We start from the raw sequence: 27111 nt of genomic DNA, 5'->3' as shown, positions 1-27111 counted from the left end.
GGGAAACTTCACGAGGAAACTGTGCTCCATTTCGAACTTCACAGGTATACAGCAATATAATCGAAACATAATACAGATCGCCTTCTTTATAAAGAAAAATAATGAACGCGAAAATCGATCCATTCAATGGCCATTTATGGGATTTAATTCAAAGGGATCATTTGAGGTTAGGTCAGAATAAAACAACAATTCATACATTTATTTATTCGCGATAACCAATACATTTCGCTCATAATCTCTTATGAACATTACAATTATCCATATATTATAAATTTACTCTAAGTTTACAATTTGATATTTGAAAAATAAAATAATTTGCGATGCAAATCAATTTCGTTGTTTCAACAATTCTGACCGAGAGGGATAAGGCTGTCCCGTTCCAGCATGAGACTCCAACAATAGAGAGAGATAGATAACGCAAGTTTTAGCGTTTTGTCTCAATTCTGTTGGACTCGATCCCTCAACGATTCGAACTAACAAAGACCGCTTCGTCTGATTTGGCAGGGTTCAAATCTCTACGAAATCCGCTCGATAGCAAGTTCTCCCTATGAAACGTCATAGTAGCTAGAAACGTCAGTTACATGTCATCAGTCATGTCCTGAATTAAAACTACCGTTTCAATTTTATGTAAATACGCAGTATATTAGAAAATCTATAAAAACAAATACTGGAAGGGACATTTAGTAAGGGGGAATGATGGCAACTTTTAAATTTAATCTGTAACAAGTATATGTTCACATTTAAAAAGTTTTAGGCCATTACAGATTGAGCCCTCGCTGGGACTACCATATTTTTATATCACTTTAATGGACAAAATATTACAACACCGCTATCATCATTGCAATGATATATATGAAAATATAGTTATAGAAAAATATTGTAGTAACCCTGCAATTCCATAAACTGCCTAAAACAATCAAAACGTGAAAAACGGTGCATTTGTATCAGACGTGCTACAATAACTTCCGTCTATTATTAAAAATAGCTTGAAAATTCGTAGGGCGAGTAATACTTGACTTGTAATCTGACCAAGTTTAAATTGGGAATTTATTGTTCCCACAGAATAGATAAAAAGAAAGTTCTTATGTCAAATTCTGTGATTGTTTAACCACGTGGCACGCTTAATGCGTGCGATTCGCTTGCGATGCCTACACCTGTCAATCCTTTTTATCTACTCCGTAAATGCACCAGCATACTTTTATAGATTTAAAAATGGACCATCATTGCAAATTGCTATCGAACGGTCCGTTAACATACATATAAAAATATTTTGGCTTATAAATTATATCTTCTCGTAATATAACACAATAGGTACGTACGGTTTACCGCATCAACAAAGCTTAAAATTATCGGTAAATTTTATCGATTAGGTTCTGTATCGATTATTATGATGCGTTCACAATTGTTTCACTTCAAATCTGTTAAATAAACACATTAGAACAGTGTTTTTTGTTTAAAACTTTAGTACAAAACGAGATCAAAATTATTACAGTTCATAGCTTACATTGCAAAGTCGTTAGAAAAGTATTTATAAATTATAAATAGAAAGCACTCTTGTAGACAATAGATCTGTTATAATAAATTAGAATAACATTTCAAAGTCACTTGCGTCCGATTCAAACAGCGACATAGGCTTTTTAGATCTAAAAAGCCTTAGCCACTATTTCTTCCGACTTAAAAGGAACTGTAATTCTTTCGAGCGGTCTAAGTTTTAATCACAACCTTCATACGCAATATAATTAACAAAAATATTAGAAATTAATTTTCTATATTGAGCAACTGAAAGTGACGATCAAACGTTATTCGGTTTAACTGATGGGTTGCACAGACCAGAGGCACAGCACAATAGTGGAACTCCTTGCCCCCTTCAACCTATAGGTCACGTGTCTGACCAGTTATCTACAAAATAGCCGCTACGCGAACTTTAAGCATTTGCCCACGTTAAAAAAATAGGATGACAGTTTTTGACATAAGGGTCTTAGTGCTAAATATGACTCGCATGTCATGATTTGGTTATGACACACGGAAGTCTAAGACGCTAAGTATAGCGCTAAGTTCCGAGTCGTATTTAACGCAGTTTGCTTTAAGTGCTCAAGTTCAGCCAAGGGACTGACTGAAAAATGTTCTACGGTACAGCCAATTTTTAAAATGGTGTAGGTACAACTCTTAGTGTATTTGTATTTAATTAAAATGTGGACATAACACATAGACAATACATTTCAATTGCTGTCATTAAACAAACGGGAATTAGGAACTATTTTAAATTAGGAACCAAATAACAATAGGGAATATCTAATATTAAAATTCCAAATTATTTCAATAATAAAATTTGATTTTTGGAAACACCCCAAAATAACACTATACCCTGTTGTTTCATGCCTCGAAAAAAATAAATGCTTAGAGGCAAAAACTCTGGCACTACTAAAAACGGAAAAAAATTATATTTTTTTAAACTTCTCTTACACTATCTTAAAATTTAATTAAAGCATCCAATTGTGATTAAACACATACTTCAATACATATATCAATAAATATTATGTATATTAGAATATTTGACATAAAACTGGCGGCACGGGGGGCCCAAATAAATATGTGAAATTGTGACATACTGTTATCTCTTTCCTGTAACTTAAATCATTTATCTTGCAATTGTATTAGAAAGAGATATCAATAGTTTCAATAGAAGATAAAAGTCTCACATTTTGACACCTTTACATGCATTTAAACTACATTAAAACTACTCGACAATTGCCTTTGTCTCAGGGCGGATGTATACAAATTATTACTTTTTATTTACAATTTTAAGCACTACATATTTTCTATGTTACATAAATATTATAGAGATTAGAAAACTTTTCGCTATTTAGTAGAAAATTACTCATAACGTGTCCACAAAAAGCCTTGTACCTTTAACAAATCAAGAGACAGTTTCCTATTTGGTCTTTAAAGTTGTGCAAAAAGTTTCCAAATCTAAAACAAGGAATGGATAAAAAAGTTGGCCTATTTAAATTGTTACTAATATTTTATGCGATGTGCGTTAAGTTACTGATATTATTAGAACATCCAATTTCACCAATTACCTATGCTAACCCATTAAAACGCTACAAGCAATTCGTTAAAAACAGTAAGAAAACAACATACACGTAGAAAAATTTATTGTTCTCACGCAAAACATTGAGCAAATATGAGCGTTAAACTATTTTTATACTAAAAGCATCTGAAAGCCTTAAATTATACTTAATAAATCATTTTGTACAACGTCTAACAAAAATATATTCATCGAAATCAAAACGCATTTTAAACATCAATATTTACAACAACTAGTATAATTTGTTTGTATAGTCTGCAAAACGGCGACACTGACACTTGACATTGGCAGCTGTCAAGCGACCATCTTGAGATTTAACAGCTGATTTCCACATCCGCGACTTTGTCACCTTCGCTACCCTGTTTCTTTATTTTGGTATTACCGTTCACAACGTTGATGTCTGGATAGCTTTTATTTCTGGCATTTCCCGCCATACTCCCGGAGCTCGATGATGTGTTGTCACTGTCAGCATATGGAACGTCAGTGAGGGGTCCATTTAATAAACTAGCAGCCGAACTTGATTGTTTTAATTTACTCTTTTCTTCATTTTCTAAGGGTAGGTCATGTATTACAGCTTTCTTGGGGTCTATTTGAATGGTTTTCGATTCTGATAACTTATTAGGTGTCACAACGTTAATGTATGATGGGACTATATTCATAGTCGTAAGGTTAACTGATCCACTATTCTTTTTAAGTGCGTTCAAATTTTGTTCTAACTGTGCGGCGTCTAGACAGAGCGGTTTTGGTTTTGGCATTATTTTTGGAGGGTCTTTAACCCAAGCGTTGATTCGCGGCGGATCCGGAGAAGCAATAGGAGCCGATTTCTTGTCGACCGCAAGAGTATTTTTGTTTTTATCAGGTAAGGGCAGGTTTTTGTCGGCATTCAGTTTCTTTTTATCAGCAGCGACCGAATTCTTATCGGTGTTTATTTTGTTCTGGTCGGCCATTTTGTCTGTAACTAATTTGTTTTTCTCCAATGTTTTATTTTTATCTGGGGTTTTGCTATCTATGGCTTTTGTTAGTGCATTTTCTGGTGGTTTTGGCGATGTCGGAGTTATGCTTATAAGCTTATCAACCTAAAAAAGTTGTAATGTTCATATTTTGCACACTAAGGTCAGATTTACTATTGATTAAAAAAAAGCAAAACGTCTTACTGTAGGTCCATTATCGTTGGTCGGTTTGTGTTCAAGGGCATGCTTGTTGGTTTCAATAAAAGATGTTTCCCAGATGATCGGCTTGTCGTCTGCCTCTGTGTCAAATTCTCTATCCAGGGACGTCCTCTCTATTGAACTTAGCAACCTAAAATCAAAATAACAGAAGTTTTTATTAAAAAAATATGCAAATGATTGCATAGTCGATCCCATCTTCTTTGATATTAGTTACCTGTCCGTAGAATTAGACTGCAGAAACTTTGTGCTGGTCCGAGTCTCGGCGCCGGAAGCAATAAAGGCCTCCCCCCTTCCGGTCCCGCCGGTCTTGGATGCCATTGGAATGTTGCCATATTCTTGTGATGCTAAAAATAAAGGTTTCCAGTTCACCTAAATCTGTCAATATAAATCAATGGCGCTAAGGCATTTTTTTATGTCTGGCTTCAGATTTCTGTATATGTTTCATAATCGTATGTTAATCTAATAGGCAAGTGGGTGATCAGTCCGTCTGTGCCTGACGCACGCCGTCGACAAACCGGTTCGCTCACGATGTCTTCCTTCATCGTTTGAGCGAATGTTAATTGCACATAGAAAGAAAGTCCATTGGTGCACAGCCGGCCATCGAACCTACGACCTCAGGGATGAGAGTCGCACGTTGAAGCTAGGCCAACACTGCTTTAATCCGTCAATAGCGTATTTAATATTTGGAAAAATACCACATAATTTTACAGGGCTGTCCAAAGACTGTGATTTAAAGATGACTTTCTACGATAAATATACACTTTAAAAAGAACTTAGACACGGGATCAACGGAAGTGTTTATAATCATTTCACTTTGTACATACCTTTCAGTGGAGGTGGATATGGTGAAGCCTCCACTTTTGGACTGTCAGGTGTCGCCGTTGGCGCTTTGCTATGAGGAACCAACGGACCCGTTGAGCTACATATACAAATATATATGTATTTCCCAAATTTCGTACACAAAATAAGCTTTATATCAAAAAAGCTAAAATTGATTGTACTGCATTTAATTGTACTCGAAATTTTGTAATTTTGCCAATAGGTAGTTAAATCTCTAGGTTTCATTTTTATTTCGATTTTATTTAGTTAGTTAAAGGACTGAAAGGGGCTCTAGGCATGCCTTTCGCGCTCAGTCGTTGGAGCATTTTAATCTAAGTTTTCCCAAACAAACGAGCTTCAAAATGTTTTTCATTCGAGACGATAATGTGTGTGTTAGTAATGGTGTGTTTGGGAATATTTCGGTTTAAATATAAATTGCAGAGCTATTTTTGTCTTTTAGAAATTAGATTTAAATTTACCAAATGAAGAAATACAAAAATAACTTCGCACTACCTAGTTTCACCTGGACAACATCAAAATTAAAAGGGAAGTGCTATAAAAATTTGGTCTGTAACAAGGTAAGAAAAAGAAATATTTAAAGTTACTTGTAAAATACTCATAACCATCTACAATTATTTACATTCACATTCCTAGCATATGTACAATTTAAAATATTTAGGGCCCAATATTGTTCCCTCGTAAACACTCGCTTTCAAAGTTAGGTTTGAAAATATACAGCACGTTTTAAGGTAAAGTTTTCTCCTTATCGCCTTTTTTGATTTTGATACCTAATGATTTTACCTACTTATTATGATTATACCTTGCATGTATCAGTAAATCAAAGGCTTTACTGTGATCTACGAACGTTTATGTTCTTGCTCAAGTTGTAATTATTCATGTTATAATGAGATGGTTACGATTATTTTTCGATCGTTACCTATCGTCTGGAGTCTGCTCCTGGGGTGACATCGGGACCAGGTAGTCACACGCTGACGAGCGCTGCCAACACAGCCGTTAGTGAAGTATGCAGGGAGGATGAGTTTATGATCTTTGGTCTTATTTCTTACTTAATTTTATATAATTCGTTAATTTAGAACGTAAATCTTTTAATAAAAATGGAAAACAACTGTATTGCATTGAGAAACATTTTCATTTTAAATTTTATGTAGTACATTCATGAAGCTTAGAATTCCTAACAATCCAAAGTATTAAAGTATACTGTATATTTTCATAGAGTAAAATTTAACAGTTAATTTTGTAACTTTTGTAATTAGGCCATAGATCACAACAAGAATTATATACCACCCTGTATCTTCACTTTAAGGCTAATCGTGCATTCAAAATAATTAAGCTTTATAAAAATTATTTGCTTTTACTCTTTAATGTATCAACCAAAATGTTTGTGCCAAAAGTAAGAAAAGTAGTTATAACCAATTAATATGTAGATTTAAAAACCGTTGTCTAATCAAAAATAAAACACTTTTATAAAGCTCAATAAGGATTTATAGAAGGTAATTCCCGCTATAGCTACTAGGCAAGTAAACACTTTTGAATCCGATAAAACCGAGATACTTTGAAATGCATTATGGTGTAAATCCGTGAATTAAGAAAACCATGCAATGATCCTTTCAACGTATCTCTATCTACAGGGTGTCTAAAACTACGCGTTTGAGGACAGGACGATAATTTAAAAAAAAATTGTAGCCAAACGTCATGCGGCACAAGCACGCAAGGTAACTAACATCGAAAAAAAATTAAACTATTACTTGCTTCTAGTAGCCAGAGCGAAAACATTTGAAAAAGAAAGACACTGTTATAAAATTAGTAGATTTAATTTTATCGTCTGTTTAACCTATAACTCATTTGATGTTAAGAATTTTTAGTTAAATCTTTCATTAAATCTAATGATAGCTTTATGAATTTAGTAAAACGCCCCAAATTATTCATAAAATAAAAGTTTGTGGGTAGAAATCGATAGAAAAAATGAGGGTAGACATATGCATACATACCGTTATTCCGTTGAGATTATCAAAGTAGCGATCGTTGTGTAGAGGTATCAGAGACCGCATCATTGGTAATGGTGCGTTGGTTATTTCTGGATCCTGGTCAAGCGAAAATATGTTTGAAATTGGGTTGATGTTTTCAGATGCTATGAGATTGATAGATAACGACGAACAAAGACCAAGTCGTTGACGGCCTTTTAAAAACCAATCTACAGATGTTCAAACCGAAACTTTAATAACGGCAAATACACTAACTGATACACACACAAACTTTTAAACTACGATCAAAATTCAAGTCAATGCATACTTTTTGGGGTTAATTCTCAAGTGAATACTATTTCTTTGGTATTAGATTTTACTGAGATTTATAAATCAAATAATAAAACAGAGAAAAAATGGAATCTACTTACCTGCATGAACCTCTGTAGGCGATCAAACATTTGGGCAAACGATGGTCGTTCATCGGGATTTGGGTTCCAACACTCACACATCAAACGGTATACGTCAGAGGGGCAACCTGAGAACAACGTATCGCCTTTAGACTTTTATACGCCTGATTTTGTTTAAATTAATTTTTAAATTCTAGTACTCAGCACGTATAAATGTAGTAAACAGTTATATATATTTTTTAATTTTCAGATAGTTTTGTCAAAGAGGGTAGTGATATGAACTTTTTGAAACATTCAATAAACCTATGAGAAATAAATTCAGCCATACCATAGGGTTTATCAAGTCTTCCGCCCCCAGAGACGAGTTGCATCACTTCCCTGTTAGAACAACCCGTATATGGCATCACGCCGAGAGAAAATACCTCCCAGAGTAATACCCCAAAGGACCTAAAACATTAAACAAATTTTAATTCGGTTTTTAAATAAAACAAAAATTATAAATAGTCTGACCATAAATATTGTTAGATAAAAACCTTCTTTTTTTCAACTTTATTTTGGATTTGGAATAAATATGCTATTTTAAAAAATTATTTCGATTTTCACATATATTTTCGTGTTCATTACCAAATTACCATATGGGATGACGTGTTAAATAAATTAGGATTGCAGTGATCGCCTTGCACAAAGTGGGTATGGAGCCGTAGGTCATATTCCACACAACTACAAGCAACACTCGTCGAGCGAGTTTGCTTATCTTGCCGAAGCCGCGCACAAATTATTTGAAGATGTCAATTAGGTATGAGGGTGTGCAACTATTTAAACAATTACCATCTATAATTCGCAATATTCGCGCGTTTAACAAATTCAAAAGGGCATTAAAAATACATGTCAGAGTGAATCTACTATACTGAAATTTAGACGTGTATTTCGCTCGTATATACATAATGTATCTCATGTAAATAAAATATAATTTTGTAATGAGAAATAAAGTTATTTAAACTTCAAAATCGTTATCATGTATGTTCGTATATAGTACTATCTGTTGATATATATACAAACATACGGCTTCGTACAACACTTCGTCTGTCGAAGTCCAGAAAAGATCGGTTCGGCCGCGTGCTGTTAGAACTACAAAAGCTGTGAATACTGTTAAAGCCAGAATTCGTCAAAACCTCATTAGGAAGCAAAATATCGCGATAAATAAATATTCCCGCTAGGACTCTGTCGCGTATTATAAAACAAGACCTGAAGCTCAGTGCTCATCGTCGATATACAGGAAATGCCCTACATCAATATTTCTAATAAAAGAGAGAGAGGATCGATAATAACGCCTTCTGTCGCGATACGCAGGTGAAAAGCACAGAAACATCCTCTTTACCGAAAACAAAATTTTCACGATTGAAGAACACTACAATAAGCAAAATGATAAAGTGAACACTCACAGTTCTAAAGAAGCTGCTCAAGTGGTCGGAAAAGTAACCTGTGTTCGTGGGGTTGTCTTATCAAGGAATCATAAAATTATATTTTTGTGGAAAAGGAGTAAAATCTTCAGCCAAAGTATATCAAGATACAGTCTTGGATCATGTTGTGAAACCTCCCAGCACACTTTTTAAAAATATACCGTGGACTTTCTAGCAGAATTCTGCACCTGGTCACAAGGCAAGAACTACCCAAGTCTGGCTTGAAACCAACGTGTCGAACTTTATAGGAGCTGTTTTAGACTCTCTAAACGACAGGGCGACATTGAGTCTCTTAAAAATCTTTGGAGCAAGCACTGGCGAAATTTCCCTTGGAAACGAAACTGTGCGTAAATCCATAGATTCATGGCCAAACACATTAAAGCCCCCCATAAAAGCCAAAGGTGACCATTTCAAATTGAACTTTTTTTTTCTGAGACTTTAATAAATACGTAGGTATAAATTTTAATATATTACAGTTATTCATTTAAAAAAATGCATTTTCATCTGTAACAGAACTTAGGCGAATTAGGTATTTCTTAGTTAAATGTATTTCATAATCTTTATTGATTATTTTCTTTCGTTAATGTTTGATTTTGGTATATATTTGGTTATATCTTTAGTATAATTGTTTTTTGTTATATATAATTAAAGATAGCTGTAAGAGTACGAAATTAATAAAAAATGAAATATTTTAATTGATAGTCGGCCAAAATGCACAAAACAAAAATAAATTATGGAAATTATTAAAAACTATTAATATTCTCAAAAAGATTTAAAATATCGCCTTGTTGAAAGCTTAATTTAACAATTAAATTTAACTTTATTGTATAATATTACACATGGGACCTAATCGACCTTACGTGTTAAGCAGAAAAAGGCTGGCCGGATTAAGAGGTTCCAGGCCTCAAATTATTGAAGTTTAAAATTCAGTCGAGATTTTTAGTATTTAATAAAAATATATTAACAAAACCGACCTTGCTTTAAGGAAAGAATAATGAAAACATGATATCCTGGCACAGATTTATATACACTCACCAAACATCGGTCCTAGCTGTAAACACTCCGTCCATATAGGCCTCTGGCGGCATCCACTTAATAGGCAGCATTGCCTTCCCACCTTTCCGGTAATAATCAGCTCGGTATATATCCCGGGCCATACCGAAGTCTGCAATTTTGCAGACACGACCGGGTCCACGGGATGTAAGTAGGCAGTTCCGAGCTGCTATGTCGCTGTGGGGGAGAGCGTAATGTTAGGTCATAGACAATCAGGGGACATATTTAGTCGCAATATTTTAAATATATTGTTACGAAGACGGGTCGGCTGCAATATTTCTAGACTTTTCCACTACTTAGAGAACTTTTCAGCAGGCTGATATACGATTTCTGACCGTTAACGTTCCGTTCAGGAAGCTAAAACATTTTTTCTGTCAGTTTCAGAACATGTGTGTGGTGAAGTTTTCAGGAGACCCGTTTTCAGGCGTTATACCCCTTTGATGAAGGACTATTCTAGACCGTATTTTCTAGGTGTGAGACAAGGATGAAATGATACGCGAGAGAGAGAGAAGATTGGAACCTTCTCGAAGCTAGACTGAGCACTCTAGAACACCGTACGACAAGGACGGAGCAATTTGTGAAAGAGACAAAGAGTGCGGACGTTCTAGAATCTGCAATCTAGAACGTCCGCACTCTTTGTCTCTCTCTCATCTGCAATCGTTACTCAGTAGCAAGCCCGCCTAGAGAGTGAGTGTGACTGTTTCTGTGTGTTATAAGTGAATTTCTGCGAGTAATTTGTTCTCATAAATTCCTCATTGATTTATCAAGGAAACTCTTGAAGAAATCTACGGCATTTTCTATCCGATCCCCTAGCTTGTAACAATATTTTACAAAAATTATGGCCCTAAAGGAACGAGGCCCTAAAAGAGTTTCGAAACGAGTCGAGAAACTACAAACGAATTTCTATGTAAACTATGACGTGTTTAAGCGACAAAGGTCATACAGTGTTTAAAGAGAAACAATTTTTTAACAAATACGATTACAATACACAATTTATAACTTGACAAAATTTATCATAATAACTACCGTCATATAAAATTATTTTAAAGAATGAAATTATACGGAAAATAGATTACATAGTGGGTAACACCTTCAAACTATTTTTCTAATGATATATAACTACAAACTCTTCCATACCGATGTATAAATCTCTGAGATTCCAAGTACTTGCATCCCTTACAAATGTCGTGGGAGCAGAGGATGAGGTCTTTCATGGTAAGGGCACTTGCTCTGTCTGGTTTGGGTCGGTTGTCCCGAAGGAACTGCTTCAGATCACCACCGCCTAACAGCTCCAGAACTATGAACCTACAAAGAAGATTTATTATTAAATATATAGAAGATCACTTATGATCACTTTGTTAATAAATCTTTAAAAAAAAATTCGCGGGATCGCTACAGGCACAAATATTTTAAAACAAAAAATCGTTGATATTTTGGTTATCAGTCAGTATTATTTTGAACTGACCAAAGTCTTTACTTTGATATTGGCAAAAGTCTGCATAAAATATGTCGAAAATTATCTATATATTACAGATCTTCCGACTAGAGTCTTTAAAAATCGACTTGTTGTATTATAACTTATGGAAAACATGTATTACTCAATAAATGATTATTTACGTGAAACACTGTAGTTATATAAGTTTAACAAAATCAGATATGATATGTACGATACAAATAATATAAGAATTTACCAATTTTAATATTTTAATCTAATAATGACAAATTACTATTGTACCACCTTTTTGTACCATATTCTTGCAATAAATTATTATTATTATTTAAAAAACTTTGGACCCGTTAAGGAAAATACTGGGGCGGTCAACCTGGCGCTAACTTCAATCTTTAATTAGCGTCTGTGCACTTAAACAACACGGCCCCATATTAATCACATGCGTATACGATTATTTTGGAAAGCTAATAGCCAAACTAGTAAGGCACTAATCAAGGAAGGCACATTGCGTGTTGTTCGCACAAGAAGTGCGTGCTCCTATTCCATGCCGAATGACTGCTGATAAAGAACAAATCTTTGATTTTAATTATGAATTACTTAAGATGTCATGTGGAACATGGTGTAATGGTTGCAGCTCTTTACAATTATTGTGAAAAACAAAAAACTTAGCGATTAAAAAGAGTTGCGGATAGTTTATTGCCAGTTCTTCTCTTCCGTTCTACGCCCTTGACTTGAGAACTGGCAGTAAATGTAAAAGTTGGAAGCATTTCAAATACATTTCTGTTTTTGTCGTTCTAAGTGTACATTGTGTAACCTATAGAATAAATGATTTTCGACTTTGATAGAGGACAAATTTTTGCTTTGATTAAAAAAAAAAATATTATTTTTATGTACCGGTAAAAATATCATCTAATCCTATTCTAGAAAATTAAGGTCAGTAATAAAAATGCCTAATGTGTAGGACAAAAAGGTTTCAGGTTGATTTGACTGGCATTAAATAATATTAAAGGAATGCAGGAAGAAATCATGCGAAATTATACATATATTGTACTCCGTTCGTTGCCTGGCAACGACCAACGACTCATGGTTACACTACAAGCCGCTTTTCAGTTTAGAAATCACGAGTTTAACGAAAAAAATAAGTACACCTGATATCCTACTTTCGTGATTTTTGCCGAACAACTCCCTCTCCCTGACGAACCTCACGAATAATTAAATTTTTTTTTTAACAATAAGCAAAAAACAGCGGATTGTTGACCAGCCTACTAACCGACTATGTCAAGCTGTAAACATATAAAAAAACTCTTTAACATAAATATATCTCACCTCGGATGACGATCAAAACAGACACCAATAATATGAACAATGTTCGGATGGTTGAATTTGGCCATGATAGCTGCCTCCATGAGGAAGTCGGACTCCGCCTGGCCAGTGGACAGTTCTGGCAGGGTTTTGACAGCAACGGGCATTTCCACTGTGTCCCCTGGTTGGTGTTTGTAGAGACCTTGGTACACTTCTCCGAATGCACCTTGCCCTAACGCCCTGGGAATTGAGTTTCTAGATTATAACTGTACATTCGAAAACGCGCTTGCGAGAACTCAGGTGAAAAAAAACATTGCTTCACCCCACTTCGTCCGCGCTGATCCTGTATTAATATTTATTCTATTTTTACCACTATACCACTATGATATATAGATTAAACTATTCATAAGAATAGTTATGAAACCATGCGTAATAGACCTGAGTAGTATATAAGAACATATAACGAACGTATCAGGGAATACTCGGGAAATGTTCTGATCGATTTTTATTGTTGCTTTGATTAATCATTGAGATTCCTTCTCTTTTAAGAATCATATTGTAATTTGATTTGTTCTGATTTAGGTTTCATGGTTTAAATCATGACTGTACGAATATTGTTACCAATCAGAGCAGAGCAAATGCCTCGAGGCGCCATCTTGACTTTGGACTTGCGTTCAGGTAACGCGGGACTGATTGAGTATTCAGTGGAGCATTGTGATGTTGAGAAGTTGGACACAGTCGGGTATAGTAGATTGTGCATTCGCTTATTGCTCGATCTGTCTGGTCTGATATTCATGAAGTAACAATATGCGTGGAGAGGGCGACGCAACCGTCGTATCGCATGACGCAGCTGGTATAAATATATAATATAAATGAGCCCAGTGGGAAACACCACTTTCCCACTGAAAACAAGCGTGGTGTGGTCGACGCAAGACTGTCCCACGTATTCAGGGGGAGAGGGGAGCAAAATACCGCTCAGCTTCAGAGGTAAAACTAAAAATAACCTCACAGCAACATAACGACACTCTGTTCTTGTCCTAATAAAAATAAATCCGATATATATGTCTAAAATATTTGTTAAGATATGTCCGAGACTTAAAAAACTTACTTTATCAATTTAAGTTTTTCCCTGGCGACCTGTGGCAGCCCTTTAACGTCGATTCCCATGGGAAAGAAGCTTTCGCTTCCGTAATGTGGGTTGAAAGCCATGCCCAGGGCATTTTCGCCTGCCCCGGGGGCGCTACGTAATCTGTGTAGTTGAACTTCCTATGGAAATATTAAAATTATTGATATTAAATCAATATTTAAAGAAAACACTATATATATAAATGTATCACTATGTATTATTATAAACTTGTAATAGCTTCAATCCGGTAAAAAAGTGTTTTCTTTAAATGTGTAAAAGCTATGTTAACAAAAGACAATACTATCAATATTTAATTTCTTTTTTACGTAAAGTAAAAGAGGCCCAGGAAGATCACCTACTTGTCTATTAAAAATATACATAAAATTGAAAATCTATGTTATACCTGTTCAAGGAGTCTCTTTTGGTGCAACTCTGCTTCTTTCTTTCGCTGATATTTATTATCTGTGAACATGAATAATATTTTATAAAAACCGTGACCAAATTGAGAAAATTGTAAATACTGTATATTTGATTGTTATGATAAGTAATAAAAAAATCAGACCTATGCCTTAACTTAAAAGTAAGAAAAAAAGTGAGTTAAAGGTTGAAAATAACTTACACAAGTGTAAACAGACGCAGGGTACAGTGACCATGCAGACGAATCCGATGACACACAGCACGATGACAAGGATCCACCAGCCTTGGGACCATACTTCCTCAACTGCATTAAAAGTCAAATTTTGTTAAAACTTGTAAAATTATAAAATATATGTAAATAATTTTATTTCCCCCGGTATACACGATGTACATAAAGACATTTTGGGGTTTTATTTATAGGTAGATCGATCCCTATACCGATGGACTTTCTTTCTATATGCGCATTTAACATTTGCTCCAATGGTGAAGGAAAACATCGTGAGGAAACTTGCTTGCCTTAGACGAAACGTTGACGGCGTTTATCACAGGAAGCTGATAACTGTTAGATTGACAAATGATCATGAAACTGATACAGAAATCTGAACCCTAAAAAGGTTGTAGCGAGCACTGAGTTTTTTATATTTAAATGTTGAGTAGCTTTAAAATATACTCACGTATGCACTTAGTTGGGTCACTGCTGTCCGTAGACCACGAGGCAGGGCAGTAGCACTTCACGTCACTTCTGTACTCGTTCATTGCCACGCAACGGTAATTGCAGCCACAGGCCTGATAACATTTTGTCATTACAATGGACAGTAAATAGTGATTTTAAAAACGATATAATTTATTAATTGAGAAGTGAGGATAGAAAACTGTTCTGGAAATTCAACTTTAAATCAGAAAAAAGTGAGTCGACAGTTGAAAATAACTTACACAAGTGTAAACAGACGCAAGGCACAGTGACCATGCAAATGACTCCGATGACATCTCAAAAACTACCGAACCGATTTTGATAAAACTTCGACTGTTATTACGGAGTGTCTCTGGTTTTTATCAATATATAGATGCTGTTAGAGCAGTGTTGGCCTAGTGGCTTCAGCGTGCGACTCTCATCCCTGAAGTCGTAGGTTCGATCCCCGGCTGTGCACCAATAGATTTTCTTTCTATGTGCGCATTTAGCATTAGCTCGAACGGTAAAGCAAAACATCGTGAGGAAACCGGCATGCCTTAGACCGACGTGCTTAGACTGCGTGTAAAATATCCAAAATAAAACCCCAAGACAAACAATCCGCGGAAATAGAGGACACCGTGAGTCATTTCCGCAAACCAAACACAAACCCGTCATCTTTTAGTCGATACCAACTCCGGGGAAATCAATACAGATAACACAACTTTCTCTACAGCTATGATACTTTTTGACGTTCAACACCTTTTGTCTTCAGTTCGCACGCTGTAAAGCACGCGAAACATCGGAAAAAATGAAATTTTAAATTATGTAAAATAATCATAAGTTTATACATAGCTTCAATCAGGTTAAAAAGTGTTTTCTTTTAGTGTATCTAGGTTATTCTCGGAAAGCTCAACTGGTACGATCTGGGTTCGATTCCCATTCTGAGCTGTCCGTATTATTTTTTGTTTGCAAAGCAGGATGTCTGTCGGGTCCGCTAGTATATTTCTAAATTATAAATAGATATTATCACATTTGGTATAGCGGCTAATGAGATTCTTCTTAGAAGTAAGATGTTTAAACTCACATGTATAGCAGGGATAATGAGGACCTCTCCAGGCCCAGTCCGTAAAGCGACTCCAGCTGAGCTGTAATCTTTGATAGCTCTAGCGTTGTCTATGTATGACCAACCGCCTTCGCCGTGCTGACCCACGCCGTCGTGGGTGCTGCCACCTATCGAGAATACGTTAAATTAACATTAAATCCTGTGCCTTCGTAAGTTAATATATGTTAAATGTTATTTATATATGATTTTTACTAACATATAATCAACACATTGATATTCTACAATTGATCAAAATTACATTTATAAAACGATGGATTTTGCTACAAATTTACAGCATTTGCAAGTTTTTTAACATAGTATATTTCTCTCTTCAGTTAGTAGCTCATGTGTGACCGTCGTGATCAGATAGGAAACATCTAGAGCGGACAATTTGTTTCCTCAGGTTTCTGTCACTTCTCATCGCCTCTGCGCATTGTATAGCCGAAATAAGATTCGTTGTCAGCATATGGAAGACAGGGCATTGATGTATTGGTGAGCTTCGCAGTACACTTCGAATTCACCACATTCCCCTCCAGCACCGTATGTCAAAGGAATCAATCATTTGGTTGTTTCGATCCAAGATGGTCCATGTTCCACTCCATACATGAAGTACCCGTACAAGGAAACCCGTATCAGTCTTATTTTGGTTTTGATGCCAATACCTCTTTTTTCTTCTAGATCTTGCCTAAACGTGCCATGGCCTCTTTAGCCATCCCGATTTGCCTTTTTATACCGGGGACAGTGCTGCCGTCGTAAGATATTTTAAATAATTATATGGAAACAGAAGTATGATCCTATAAAAGAGCACTTATTTGGAAAGCTTACCAGCCCATCCGCCACCACCCCCTCCTCTCAAACAGCCCCCTCCTCCACCGCCAAAGCCTCCATGTGCTCTCCCATTACACGCGAGGCCCCCAAGACCACCTTCTTGTAATGATGATCCACGAACTACCTCGAAACCCGGTGTGATCGGTCCACGGCGGCTGAGCCAGCCTCCGCCAGCACCTGTAGAATAATTTAAATAAAAAGGAGCTTAACACGTTTACATCTGGATACTGTTGGGCATTATGTTTTAACAAAGAAAACGTAAGGAAGACTTCACCTCTCACAGAGCTGGTACTCTGCATCTTCATTCTATGAGGTCTTGAATTTGACTTTTTGTACCACATGGAAAAATTGGGTACGAAACTCAATACTGAAGCTTTTTTTGGAAGAATTCGCTATTACTTTTGGAGACAGCGTACACATGCAGAACCAATGACTTCGACCTATTCACGTGTTCACGTAAAAATGTCACATGACAGCGTCATCATTTTCAGAAATCAATATTTTGGAGATCGAACAAATATTGACAGTAAAATGATATACCAAAAATATGTTGGCCTAGTGACTTCAGCGTGCGACTCTCATCCCTGAGGTCATAGGTTCAATCCCCAGTCTTGCACCAATAGACTTTCTTCGCGCATTTAACACTTGCTCGTACGATGAAGGAGAGAATTACAAAGAGATACAGAAATCTGAGGCCCAGACCTAAACGGTTGTAGCGTCACTGGTATCATTTATTTAAATACAAAAAAACATACCAGAGGTCCTCCCGGGTGTTCCATACATGTATCCAGATTCGGGAGTAGTGTTAGTCCTTCCCCGGGCATGTTGCGAGTTATCATCCCGGAATACTCCCACAGATATCCCCCCTCCCCCACCGCCAACAAGTAGGGGTATGGGGCGACCGTTTTTGCCCAACTAGGAGGAAATTTAGCTATTATAACTTTTCTTAAACTCGAACCCAATGCAGACAGACAGTGTTCTATATTAAAGATTTTGAAGAAGAAATGAATTCTTAAAGGGTATTTACCAAGAAGACATAGGTAGCACCACCTCCGCCGCCCCCTCCATCGTTGACGTGTGTGTTTCTAACTTCGTGGGTTTTGCTGGTAAATATCTGGTAAGTTTCGTTTGATTCCCGGCGAGAACACTCGTGGCTCTCTTGGGCTGATAATGTCTAAAAATATAAAAGAAATTAGTTTCTTTAATTAAAAATAAATTCGGAATATTACAATGTAAAACATCCTCTCTATTTTTCCCTCTCTGTCTTTCTGCCTATGTGTATTTAATCACCAACTTGCCTATCAGATTGACCAATGAATGATCATTGGAAACGGATACATAAATCTGAGGACCAAACCTAAACAGGTAAAACTCAATCAAAATTGATGCATAACGTGTTCCGTCAATTGTCATTGACTGTTTGTTACATTACGGTCAAGAGAAAAGTCAAATTAAATTGCATTTCTTTAAAAAGAGATTCATAATTAATTGCGAATCACAGTTACTATAAGGAGAAAAAGCACCAAAGATATTATAAATCCTCCTTCTTCATTATACACACACATATATATGACCAAAGTCTCACAAGGAAAACAAACGTAAGTGATAATGGGCGGGGTACATGACATGAGGAACTGAGAAGTGGAGTAAGAAAGAATAAAACTGGTGTGCAATGCTACAAAAGTCGCAAAAATGGAAGACATATTAGAAGCTGGAATGACTATATCCAGGCAACAGCAGGTGGTACATGGAGAAATGGCTGGATCGCACAGTGAAATGGCTTTAATTGGAGGACTCCATTGCCAAAAAAGGGCAGACAGAGAGAAAGAACGAGTCTGAAATCTTTTATTATTATTATATATATACCTTTTTGCAAGCATTGAGTCCCTGTTGTCCAATTAACATATAGATCTTCTCAGAGCGATGTAACTCAAAGAGACCCCTCGCTTGGGCCCCGTGAGAGACCCCTGCCCACATGGAGCCTAGGCCCCCACTGGCACCTGTTGCTATTATCCTAAAATATGTTAAGAGTCCCATTTCATTCTGAATTTTTGCCTGATTGAGTCAAGTAGTAGTGTTTCAATCTTAGACCATCAAATCTTGCGTTTGTACCAATGGAGTTTTTGAAACAGATATAGAAATCTGAAGCCCAGACATAAACGGTGAAGCGCGAGTTTTCTCTGTAGGTACGCAATACACACTGGATGACCTGAGTCAGTCACACTAAGCTGATCGTACGTACATTATGACTAGCGGTCTCCAAGACCAAGGATTAGACATATGAAGACGTTATTTACAAGCATGCTACGCCATAGACTAATGCGGATCGTTTTGTGTCAGGTGACTATTTGCAATTATGTATTTTGTGATAAATAAAAGATCATTTACAAGTTATAACGCCATGGTTTATACAGATTACTCTAATTAACGCTTTATTTTTCTTACTGGTAAATAGCCAAATCTATAAATAATCCAAATACTACCTTAATACACCAATTTTCATCTTAAATTGGGGTCAAGTTTAATTCCCTCCCAGCGTGTTTACAATTTATGGTATCCCGTGGCCATATTTTGAATTTTAATCGGCTTAATTTTGTTTACGATTAGTTTTCCAATACAGTATTAAGACTTTAACATTCATAATCTTTCAATGATATTTAATCTATGTTTTTACAATTGTACTTAAATAACAGTATTATATAATACGTAGCTGAATACTCATACCGCGGTCAGACAATATCTATGACTGACTCCTAGTTGTCAAAAGTATAGCTTTTTTTGACATATGGGAGTCACCTTTAGCTCTTAAACTCGTCTTCGGAAGATTTTACTATTCTTAGTGGTTATTATTCATAATGGTATCCTTTTATTTTTAGGATTATTTAAATCAAATCTCCTAGTACACAGAGATAATTTCGACCCACAAAGAAAAAACTTTAAAAAAGCTTACTTTTGGACACTAAAACTCGAAATACTCACGTATACAATCCTTCGTTAGGCACCTCCCACACCTGTATCCCATTGTATGGTGGTGAATGAACCACTGTGACTGATGCAGAGGAGTTCTTGTACGCCGAGTCACACATCGTCTGGTTGGGGCCCAACCGACCAGTCGCTCCACATGTTGAGAAGCGGTATACTAAAAATAAAGACAATTGAATTTCAATTCATTTGTAATGTTTGTAATAAAAAAAACGTATAAAAAGCATAAGAATGCGCATTTGACAAGAATTTAAAAAATTTAGATAAAACATTCAAAATTTCATGAACGCGCCAACTCTAGGCAAGATGGCGTCGCAACAGTGCGAGCGTTAATTGTCAGTTTTATAAACATGTTCGTCATCGACGATTTGACTAATCTGTGCTCGTTTTGTTTCACGTAACTGACATATGAAAATAAATTTAATATTGTTAGTAACGAATTATTTTATAAATTGATGATTATTTACACATACATATTTACTTTTTAACGCGTTAACACGTTAGCTGTAATTATTTGTATGAATCTTGATGTAGATGATATTAAAAATACATTCAGTTTTAAATCAAAGATTCCAGGTTGAATTCCTGTTGGAGTATCATATAAATTAAATGTCATAGAACTGTTTTTTACATACCAGTAGTATCAGTAAAGTCAGTGTGAGGTGTAGTCTTCTCTTCAAACACCGGATCGTAATAATTATAATCTCCCAACTCAGTCGCATTTATATTTAGACCAAAACACTCCGGTGCCATAGAGAAGTCGTCTATCGCTGAGTCCGAATAGATCCTCATTCCCATGCGAGTTTTAAATAGGAAATAGTATCTAAAAATTGATTGCAAATGAAGATTTTCGTTTTAGATTTATGTAATTTTAATGAATTCGCTGATGCTCATTTATACTCAGTGTATTCCTAGATAATGATATAATTTCTAAAGAAATGTTCCAAGAGAATCCTCTTGATAAAGTTAAAAATGTCATAGCTATTTAAAAATTCCTCGCTCAACGAATAAGTATCGCAATACAGCGAGGAAATGCTGTCCACGTTAAAGGTACACTGCCACAGTGACCAAACTTTTTATATTTGTTTTAATCTAGTATTTTCTTTTATTAACATATATTTTACACATTTAAAGAAAACACGGAAGCACAGGAAGCTGATCACCTACTTGCCTATTCGATTTTCATATTTTTTTTCATAGCTTCAATCCGTTAAAAAAGTGGTTTTTTGTTTTAATCTATTTATTAATTAATAATAATTATTACTATTTCTATTATGTAGCTTAAGAATATTGTAAATACTGTTTATATATTTGGATGTTGGAAATAAATAGGACTATTATGCTGATTTACAGACATTATGAAGTAATATAAATTACAATGGAATTATTTTTAATCTGTTTATGTTATCTGTTCGTACTAACGTTTATTCATTAATAAACTAATAAAAAATTATAACCCGAATAACTTTTACATCATTATATTATATAGTATACAAAAAATAGATAAATATAGTATATGAACCAATAAAGCATTAATTCTCAGACCTGTTACAAATAGCCAGTTTTATGGTTAGGTTGACTTCTGTCATAGGCATCTCCAATTTTTGCTTATTACTTGACGTCCCCTTATTACGTTCGCCTTCTAAGAAAAGCTCCTAAATTACTAGCTAAAACTCACCTGCTAGTAATATTTGGTAGAAAAATAGCAGCTCTGTACCAATTCTCTCCTTTATCCTTAGTAGAGAACCACAAGGACGTGGTGATGTTACCTCTAGAAGTCAATTCCACAACATCTACGCTTAACGATCCGTAGTTACGTCCATTTTGTTGGTAATAGAAACGTATCTGTAATCAAGTATTTATAGAAATAGCTGTTAAGGTTTTGTTACTTTACGACTAACGATAAGGGACAAATTTATTCCTAGAAGTGAATATAGACGAAAGAACTTACACGTAATAAAAAGGATGTTTAGTTAAAAGAGAAAATGTTTCCACACAAGGATTCCTTGTGTCATGGGCATGTCTCTTCCATACGTCATGTCAGTTCCTCACAAACATTATATAAAACAAAAAACTTGGCTATTAAAAAGAGTGGCAGAGAGTTTATTGCCAGTTCTTCTCGTCCGTTCTAAACCTTTAATATGAGATTTGGTAGTGAATGTAAAATTAGGAGCATTTAATATGTATTTTTTATTGACGTTCATAAGTGTACATTGTGTTGCCTAAATGAATAATGATTTTGAATTATTGAATTTTATAAAGTTTTGAAACGTCAGGAAAATTTTGTTTTTAAGGAAGTTAGGCGTTGGGTGAAGAAAGTGCGTGTTTTAAGTTGTGGTATAGTCAGAGTTTGTTTTCAAACAATTGCTATATTGCCATTAAGTAAAGTAGTTGTCTAACAGTTGTAAGAAGTTTTATTTTATTTTACAATTTTGAAGTCGAGTAACAAAATCGTTTCATATATATTCATAAGAATGAATCCCACGCTAAAATTTCTGCATTGAAGACGATGCCGCTTCACCACATGCCGAGATGCAGTAAGTTAATATAAACTGGTATAATGCAGTATATATCTTGATCGTATGTGGATCAGAATGTTTTCTAAGGCAAGGCTAAGGAATACATACATAAGTTCGCAAACTTAAGAACATTGGTCGTTAATTCGTTTTAGTGGGTTCCAAGAAAGGACAGTGGCAAATGCACGTATAAAAATGATTTTTTTGCCTTTATTCTATCTTTCTGGTGGAAAGTCCGTTCTACGCCCTTGATTTATGAGCTTTTCTTAAAACGATTTAGTTGAGATGCTGATAAGGTTTAGGATTCTAAATTGTATCGGATTATTTCATATCATGAAATTCTTATTAAATTATATCGTTTGCGGTTTCTATATATGTTTTCAGAATTAAGTTTTTATACTTGCTTCAACTGATGATTCTATATAAATAAAATCTAATTTAAATAATTCATCAAACACAATAAGCTTTTATGTTTTTAGTATATATATATATAGCCGATTTAATATGATATAATTATTAATTACTTTTAATTAATAATTAAACGCACTTGGTGTTAATGAAACATTTAAGTTGGCGCCTGGTAGATGGTGCTGGTGCTTTCCTCGCTCAACCAATAAGCATTGCAATACAGCAACGAAATACAGTGTTAAAGGGTTAAAATTTGTTTAAGCCTCTTTTTTATTTTTACTACCTGTGTAGGATAAGAAAATTGTAAATACTGTAAGTATATTTTATTTTTATTTTATGGCAATAGTTTTAACCTTATGCCAATTTCAAGTTACTGTATACTTTATTGTTATGATTCCTATTAATATGTTTAACTATTGAAGATCATTCTTATTTCTTATATATTCTCATGTCAAGTGTCTGTAAAATCTGGTTAGAAGCTATCAAAATAGAGATAATGTTTAGGATCATTAATATATTTACTGGCGTTCTTAAGCGTACACATCAAGCGCATTTTTGGAAGAAGTTAAATAACTTTTGAGTGGTTTTAAAAAATTCATAGTGTTATGATTTTTACACCGCTACTCTGTGAACAAAACCGATTTTCCACAAGGCTGTACTTCAACGATAGGGCTAACAAATTATTCAATAATTATGACATGATTTATCAACAAAACCCGTCTTCAACTCAATATTAGAATCGCTAAAAATAACACGGAGTTATATTCAACTTTATTACATTACAAATCACATCAAGTAACTTAATTTTTTAGGACTGCAACGGTAGGCCTCGTAACAAGCGAGCTCTGCCAAGTTTCAGGAAAAATTACAAGTACCACTAAAAAATTATACAAGTTTCAAACTAAATCTAAAATATTTTAAGCTGCCTTAATACCAAAAGACAATTAAAATACCTGAGACCTATAAAAATTAAGCGATTTCCTCTGACTACGAATCCGAACCTGCTGACGCAGAAGCTAGGTTATGCATCACAGTAATAACATAAATAAACTCACCGTACAACAATTGTAGTACTTTGAAGTGATATTCCCGTGGACTTTGGGGGGCGGATTGAAAATAACGGTTCGCATAACAGCCGTTGACGCGAAATCGGCTCTCTCCTTATTCGGCCCCGTCACGTTCATATTGACGAAGAAGTAATACCCGAGACATGATGAAATTGTGTAGTTTCTATGTGCCGGGGATAAGGGGATGATGGGGCTGGTAGTGGTGTATAACATTTGTGGTGGACCACAGGTGTGGTCGTAGTTGGGTCCTGTCTTGTCTGTGGGCGTGGGACCGCTGTGTCGCGACCATTTTAGGATTGGTCTGGAAAAAAGTTGTTAGTTAGGCCGGCGGATAATCAGCGTTCGAGTTATGTTTTAAAGTATTTTTTATTTTATCTATGTAGGTGGCACAGCGGATTTTGTCTAGTGGCTTCAGCGTGTGACTCACATCGCTGGGGTCGTAGGTTCGTTCTCCGGCTATGCACCGATTGACTTTATTTTTAAGCGCGCACTTAACCTTCGCTCGAACGGTGAATTCAAATGATCATGTAACAGAAACATAAATCTGAGACTTACAAAGGTTGTAGCGCCACAAAATCATATTAATTTTTTATCTATGGAGGTTAAGATTTGTTTTTAATTTAATAGGCTCATAGTGAATTCTGATATCGCCCGTGGACACGTACACTGCTGAAAGGCTAGCTAAGTGTGTTGCCAGCCTTATAAAAAATGGTACCCTCTTTTTTAAGGACAGATAGGTACTTTACTATTCTACTTGCAGAATGTTAATAACTTCCACATCAGGCAGACTGGCTTATAGCTAATTTACGACGGCTTTTTTATAAAATCACGTTCGTTAATCAAAGACAATCTACTAGTTATTAAGTAATACAATGTGTGAACTCTTGAGATCCTGGGTTTGAATCTCGAAATGATTCGCAGGCTCATTAACAACTTGCATTGAAAGAAGCTGGCTTTCAAAAGAATATACTTACTGAGGCACATTCTCAAATCCACAGGTGTCATGCTCAAAGTTGCAGTAGGAGCCGTATGGCATTTTGACTGGAACAATAGAGATGATATAATAATAATAATAATTTCTTTATTTTCACCCATATAACGTTTGCAACAAACAATAAGATTACAGTTATAGATATGCTTTGATAAGAACTTGGGGAAACTTTCTTGCTGACCACGGCGCTCAGAGCTAATGAGCTGCCGATTAAAGATAGAGATTTGAGATTTGGGCTACTCAATAACGAATTCTTCTCTAACACAATTATCTACATTTTTGAATACTATTATATTTTTATTTAAATGAAAAATTAATCATATCATGGACTGAAATTTGTTAGACAACCCATATGCAATATATTTATTGACATATTAAATTAAATATAAAATACGTTGCATCAAATAAACAACTCGGTGAAGGTCGTTTTATATTTAATTTTTTTTTATATCTTAGACTATTATGTTACATTAATTTGTAAATTATTTATGAGTTAATCAAATAGCATTAAAAAAATCCTTCCAATTGCGATAGCGACAGCGATCCGGTTCCGGACAAGGTTGAAAGAAGGTAGCGACATAAGCGCTACGGATTTGAGAACATCGAACTTGCATAACAAAAACGTAGGAGTCGGTATCGCTGTCAAAAAGTCAAAATAGTAAATAATAACGTACCACAGTTCTGATGTTCATCCTGGCCATCATCGCAGTCTTTAACCAGATCACAAATTTGCTGCAACTTGATACATGAATCCTTCTGTAAAAGCAAACACATCAGGAAATATCGTTAATGAAACCTAAATATTTAAAGCGCTATGAACTCTCGAGAGTTAAAATCGCTTTTCACAAGCGGTAAGTCGTTTTTTCTAAGACAGATTCAAGATCTAGCAAACAACCCCCCGCCCCCTTTATTCATCAAAACTAAATTCAATACCTATATTTTTGTTTCGAAAAATTTAGTGCTGAATTTTATACTTTTACACAAAGTGCGTTATAATATCCAGTTTTACCCGCGCTAGCCTAATTTTAGAAAAACAAACTGTGGATTTCGTTCATACAAAATTGTTATTATGACTTTTACATATGTTAAAAAAAATATTATGTAGTTCTCTGGCTCTAACGTTCAAGTATTACGTAAGCAGATTTACTGCAATTTATCCCCTCCATCCCCTTGTCAGCAAAAGTAAGCAAAGCTGCATTTCGGTTATAAGCATAGACGTAATCACCTAATAAGAAAACACTAGAACGGCCCCTATGTAGTAGTTTGTTACCCTTAAACACTCACCTTCATAATCTTGCATTTAAGCTGTCTAAACTGGCACTCGCCATTATACACAGGGGGTTCAGGCAAGCACTCCACCATACGGATGTTGTCTATGGCAATGTGTGGTAGTACATGAGACACGCTCACATAATTTGGCCGGGTTATCTCGATTATAATACGAACTTCTTGCTGTACTTTTCCAATCATAAATCGCATTGGTTGCCACCTGAAAATCAACAGACGACAACACATGAGTGACACTTTAATGTAATAATATACATATTTTAATGTTGATATAAAAGGTTTTTAAGATCTTAACTTCTTAAGTGGGTTTAAAAGTGGTTTTACTGTTTAAGGTTTAAATTTTAATTGGTTCATAAATTTGAAGATTTTAATTTCGTCTCATTTCGCTATATTACTTAATATAATTATGTACTTATTATAATTTAAGCTCAGCTAAGCTAAACAGCGAAACACTACTAAGAGTTTATTAAAAAGTTTATTTAACGTAAGAATGTGTCAAATTACACTACTTACAGTCTCTATTAAGAGGAAGAATCTTCTTGTGTGTTGTTTTAAATCCTTAATAGAAATAAATACAATTGGAACTCACATTTCAACATTGTTCCCAGCGAATTCCTGAAGTATCCATTGTACTTCAGACATTGTAGACTCAGACACAAGTCGAATGCTCGCATTCTGCATCTTGCTCTGATGCATTTTCACTTCGAACTGTCAAAACAAACATTATTTACACTAAACATAAATCATTTCTTTATAAATTTATAAAGAAACGAATGTTGTAATACCTGAAATAAATACCCGAGTCAATCCAATTTTCAAAGTTATGTTAGATATATTCTTATAAAGATGAGAAATCCTTAATCTCTAATAAGTAAATAAGGATATATCACCTAATATGCTAGGTGATATAACTCGTTGATATACCTCTGTCTTATATCTATTCCGAAGTCACAATTATCAATTTGATAAATCAAAAAATTACTA

The 27111-nt window shown here is 35.1% G+C and overlaps 1 protein-coding gene across 3 annotated transcripts in view; it reads right to left on the bottom strand.

The window, feature by feature from the left end:
- Window positions 1-202: 202 nt before the first annotated feature.
- The window catches only part of LOC123719935 (ALK tyrosine kinase receptor), a 32023-nt gene continuing 5114 nt past the window's right edge, over window positions 203-27111 (bottom strand). For 2 of the 3 annotated variants that reach the window (XM_045676255.1, XM_045676256.1), the window contains exons 3-30: window positions 26717-26835; window positions 26125-26329; window positions 25515-25596; window positions 24824-24890; window positions 23838-24150; window positions 21537-21703; window positions 20494-20681; window positions 19856-20015; window positions 18743-18890; window positions 17904-18050; window positions 17632-17791; window positions 16874-17053; window positions 16031-16176; window positions 14951-15062; window positions 14479-14580; window positions 14263-14321; window positions 13842-13999; window positions 12758-12973; window positions 11119-11286; window positions 9964-10158; window positions 7797-7915; window positions 7490-7596; window positions 7086-7178; window positions 6014-6075; window positions 5082-5176; window positions 4472-4601; window positions 4243-4387; window positions 203-4164 (exon numbers count right to left, since the gene is read on the bottom strand). In XM_045676255.1, coding sequence (XP_045532211.1) covers window positions 3403-4164; window positions 4243-4387; window positions 4472-4601; window positions 5082-5176; window positions 6014-6075; window positions 7086-7178; window positions 7490-7596; window positions 7797-7915; window positions 9964-10158; window positions 11119-11286; window positions 12758-12973; window positions 13842-13999; window positions 14263-14321; window positions 14479-14580; window positions 14951-15062; window positions 16031-16176; window positions 16874-17053; window positions 17632-17791; window positions 17904-18050; window positions 18743-18890; window positions 19856-20015; window positions 20494-20681; window positions 21537-21703; window positions 23838-24150; window positions 24824-24890; window positions 25515-25596; window positions 26125-26329; window positions 26717-26835 — 4605 coding nt within the window. In that variant the 3' untranslated portion in view covers window positions 203-3402. Of the gene's footprint in view, window positions 4165-4242; window positions 4388-4471; window positions 4602-5081; window positions 5177-6013; window positions 6076-7085; window positions 7179-7489; window positions 7597-7796; window positions 7916-9963; window positions 10159-11118; window positions 11287-12757; window positions 12974-13841; window positions 14000-14262; window positions 14322-14478; window positions 14581-14950; window positions 15063-16030; window positions 16177-16873; window positions 17054-17631; window positions 17792-17903; window positions 18051-18742; window positions 18891-19855; window positions 20016-20493; window positions 20682-21536; window positions 21704-23837; window positions 24151-24823; window positions 24891-25514; window positions 25597-26124; window positions 26330-26716; window positions 26836-27111 lie in introns of those variants that run through there. The other variant, XR_006756026.1, reaches the window with a different exon arrangement.

This window comes from Pieris brassicae, chromosome 2 (assembly GCF_905147105.1).
Source record: "Pieris brassicae chromosome 2, ilPieBrab1.1, whole genome shotgun sequence".
In the NCBI taxonomy this organism is placed as follows: domain Eukaryota; kingdom Metazoa; phylum Arthropoda; class Insecta; order Lepidoptera; family Pieridae; genus Pieris; species Pieris brassicae.
Note: the sequence above shows the minus strand (reverse complement) of the source record. Positions and strands in the feature narration are given on the sequence as shown.